Genomic DNA, 4325 nt, shown 5'->3' with positions numbered 1-4325 from the left:
TTAGGAAATCTATTGATGCGCCAGGAGCCCGTCTAATTTGGGGTATTTAATTCCAGTGCCCGGCATGTTGGCACTCGAATAATTTCCGTGCGCTTTCTGTAGGAGACAAACTTCTGGTGTTCCTAGAGGGCGGTCTTTCTAAATACACGCAAAGCTGGCGGCGAGAGAACTCAGTGGGTTGCAGAAAAAATATATATATCAAATTGAGAACAAGTGGCGCTGCGTTAAAAAATTTAATTTTCCTTATCTTGTTTTGAAATATGTCTTGGTTTCCTAGCGTTTCAGAGGAATCCCGACAATAATATATTATTACGTTCGTCACTCAAAACAAAAGCTCTTATGCTATCAAAGCCCATTTCCGTACATCTAGGACAATAAACCTTACCGAGAGTGCGAAGCACTGGGGTTACTGGAACGCCAGTGGGAAAAAATACTAATCTTATGGGCCGGAAAGACCCAGATGTTCTCATAGGTGTCAAGTTCAGTCGAGATGGCTTGCTGCGACAGAAATATTTTGAATACAATTTTTATTGAAAGAGCCGCAAAGATTGAAAGCGCGCCGTGGGGTGCTTTGACGTTGGGGGCAAAAAATACTGTGTGATGAATGAGACACCCAGAGAGTTTTCACAGAGCATGCGCGCAGTTACTGTTGTGCGTTACAAGCCGAACGCAAACGAGAACATCAAAACTGTGTTCTTACCAGCCCAGGGAACAGACCTATTGTTTGAAAAGATTGAGAAAAAGACCAAAGAAACTGACACCATCGTTTCACTGAGGGCAAGAAATTTGCGCTGACATACTGAAATGGGCAGTGAGGAGGTGATTCATTTTCGACCGTCGATCGTCGTTAAAGCGGAACCGCCAGAGAATCCACCAGCGTTTGACTATACTAGTTTGTCGACGCAAACAGAGTCCAGAGTTGTGTTTCGAAATTACTTCGAAGTGCAGACCGATGGAATTATGGTGGAGCGAACTAGCTCCGTGGAATCACTGCAAAGCCACAGCAGTGATGAAAACGGCCTGAGCTCGCGATCCGAAGAGAATGATGATACGAGATCTGTGAACCCAGTTTCAAGTCCAAGCGAAGAGGCCGCGAAGAGCGAGTATTTTTCGTTTCCAGCCTATCGCGCAGATTGGAGTAACAGTGCGTACGGAGTGGGCGAGGAATCAGAAGAGGATAGTCGAGGTGAAGGGCGAACCGAGGAGGAGGATAGTGCGTCGGAAAGCGCAAGAAAATCGCCGCGAAATAGGGGTGATGTTTGTAGAGTCTTCTCGCCCGGCCTTCCGCCTCACGACTCGAGAACCAAAGAGGCTATGAATAGAGCTCACAAAGACATTGTCATTCCTGGTATACCGTCCAACGCACACAACGGTATCAACATCGTCTTTCATAAGCAATGCAAGCTAAATGTGGATAAGTCTAGGAAACTGTTCACGAGAGAAACCTATTCATCAAACGAAGCTTATCTTGCGCGCGTGGAGAGATTCGAGCCAGACTTACAACCTTCACTCGTGTGTGCCACGCGAAGCGAGTCACCGATTTCGAGCAGTTTCAGGGTCTCGCGGGATCTCGAGGAGTCCTGTTTGTCGGGTTACGACGTTAAAAGCCCGCCGGTGCGTTCATCGGTGTTAATTTGCCAGTGGATTCAATTGGAAAAGATGGTCAATCACGTCTGCGGAATGGGATTTTATAGAATCGAGGATCTTGTGACCCATATTACAGACGTTCATCTTGTATCAGCCACACCCGTGGGTTTCGTGTGTTGTTGGAAGGAGTGCATAAGAAATGGCATGCCGTTCAAAGCAAAATACAAACTCATAAACCACATAAGAGTTCATACAGGTGAAAAGCCATTCACTTGCAACCAGCCTGGTTGTAGGAAGAGCTTTGCACGCGCTGAGAACTTGAAAATCCATGTTCGGACTCACACGGGCGAAAGGCCCTTCGCTTGCGAATTCAAAGGCTGTGATAAACGCTTTGCGAATTCGAGTGATCGTCGAAAACATATTCATGTTCACACCTTGGAAAAGCCGTATCGATGCAAGTACGTTGGCTGCGATAAAAGCTACACTCACCCCAGCTCGTTGCGGAAGCACATGAAAGTTCATGGCTTGCGTTCGGAGGAACATTTCAAGATTGTTCATGGCCTTGCTTTAGGTCACGCTCCGAACATTTTTCGTCAAAGAACTGATATATAAACTTTGCCTAAGTTTTCTGCAGGCGACATCGCATGATTTTGCGCAGAATAAAATTTATTGACTCCTCTTTTCTTGAGTTAAATAGCACAGAATTAAACTTTTCATATAGTGAAGATTTAAGACCGGCAAAGTTGGCTGGTGCCAATTTATCTACGTTATGAGAAAAATGCAAAACAGTCGGCTTTGTTTTTTTTTTCTTTGTTGCCTTTGGATGTTAGTAGCAACTCGACGAAACACATGTCCGACAACTTTCAGATACGTGGTATTTTCCTATACAAAAAGATTAAAATAAGACATTATTGATCGTTTAAACGTCAATTATGAAAATTCGTGCGTATGAAATTACTTCGTTAAAGCTGGTTTATTGAAGAGATCTTTCAATGAAACAATTCTTGAAAAGAAACTTTCGTGGGACTTGGGAATAAGAAAACACGCGTTTGATATATTTTTATTCATTTAAATGGATTTTAATAATCCCAAAAAGCAAAAACCTAGAGAACCGGGAAGAGGGCAGCAGCTTAGGAAAATAGATGAAGTTCGTAAAATATTCGTCTTTCTTTTTATAATTCCAGATATACTACAGTACATCCAAGACTTTGATAGACACCAGTTCATTTGAGAAAGTGATACATTTTATAAAAAAAGAATCTTTAGAACTTGCAAGAGTTTAAGTTCAAAAGCGATCTTCGGCTTTAATATTTTCAGGGAAAGTTTCACCTTCTGGCTAAAGTCAGTACGAATGCAACATATAGACTGAAATTTTGGTAGTACTTTTGTTCACGGTATTATAGCTTGGAAATTTTCGGAGTCTACTGATATATTTTTTGCAAAGAAAGGGAAGACAAGACGATTGCTCATAACGCTTTCTTCGACGCTCAATTTTACAAAATACCTCGACAATGGTGATAGCTTGAACTTTGTGTATTTGCAAAGTGTAGCAAAAATTCCGAGGCCTGTAATGTGTTTATAAAATTTTTGTCAACATATGAAGAGATGATATCAGTTTTCGGGGATATTCGGATACTCCGAGTCTATAGCGATTCTTCACGTATCTTCCGACGTCTGCCCGGTTCAAAAAATTTGGTGGAACTTTAATTTTCAGTTCTAAACGATCCTTTGAACTAAGATTCTCCGAATTGTTTTCTCTCACTCTCAACGATAAATTTCAAAGACCAATCGCTCAAGGTTTGGTTAATTCCTCTTTATTCTTGAAGTTGTTTTGCTCACCTAGTAGTCAAGCAAGTGATGCCCACCATGCACTGAACTACTATACTGCTACCAACACAGTTTGAACTGTGCAAGCCTGTCATTTCAAGGCTAGGCCGTTTCAAATCAGAATGATCTTATAGTTTCCTTGACCTTTCAGAAATAAGAGAGTATTTATCCTTTCTAGTAGATTTTAAAGCGTCAACACCGCCACTCTGGCAAAAAAAACGGTGGTCTATTGAAGAGAACCTAGTCACTATGTTTTGGGCTGTTTTCTTCAAATTGACTGCCACTGCGTCTCAGTCGGCCATATTTGAAGCAAGAAGTCTTTTAAATTTGGTGTTTTGAACTGTCTTCAAATGTTCCGTGGGATTTTAATTTAGAATGGAAGACATTCGATTTACGAGGTGTCCACGGTGATAAAATTGTCAACAGCTCTTGCCTACAGCTCGAGTCCATTTTTATTTATGGGGAGGCAGGTTTAATTTTATTATCATTGTTTTTTAAAATTACATCGCTCCTTGAAGGTACGAAGAAAAAAGCTTTCACTCCACCAAAAAACTTGCCTGCTGGCCCCACATGCTTGCTTCTTTCGCCTCTTAGTGTGCGCGATCCCACGCAAGACATTGAGTGGCACGCGACACGCCTTCAACATCCACGCAAGGCATTTTCGCCAATGGGGGTAGAAATTATTGGAATACGATATTATTCATTTCCGGCTTCACCGCCTACCTGAAGCTCGACGGGCAATCTTTGTCTGTTTTCAGAGCGTAGAAATTTTGTGATTAATCTTTTGCCGACAGGCTTCCGTGAAAGATCCTCATGGCCGCAAACTGGCTCGAGACGGACCGCACACGCGCCGGGGACTCGACAGGGCCATTCAAAAACTCGTCTCCCGCTCGGTGAGATATTGCGTTTTG

At 42.5% G+C, this 4325-nt stretch overlaps 1 protein-coding gene across 1 annotated transcript; it reads left to right on the top strand.

Moving 5' to 3' along the window:
• The first annotated feature begins 533 nt into the window (after window positions 1-533).
• LOC137971317 (uncharacterized) lies at window positions 534-3691 on the top strand. The gene has a single exon (XM_068818145.1). The coding sequence runs from the start codon at window positions 805-807 to the stop codon at window positions 2197-2199; it is 1395 nt and encodes a 464-aa protein (XP_068674246.1). The 5' UTR covers window positions 534-804; the 3' UTR covers window positions 2200-3691.
• Window positions 3692-4325: the final 634 nt, after the last annotated feature.

The sequence above is a fragment of the Montipora foliosa genome, chromosome 9 (genome assembly GCF_036669935.1).
Source record: "Montipora foliosa isolate CH-2021 chromosome 9, ASM3666993v2, whole genome shotgun sequence".
In the NCBI taxonomy this organism is placed as follows: Eukaryota; Metazoa; Cnidaria; class Anthozoa; order Scleractinia; family Acroporidae; genus Montipora; species Montipora foliosa.
Note: the sequence above shows the minus strand (reverse complement) of the source record. Positions and strands in the feature narration are given on the sequence as shown.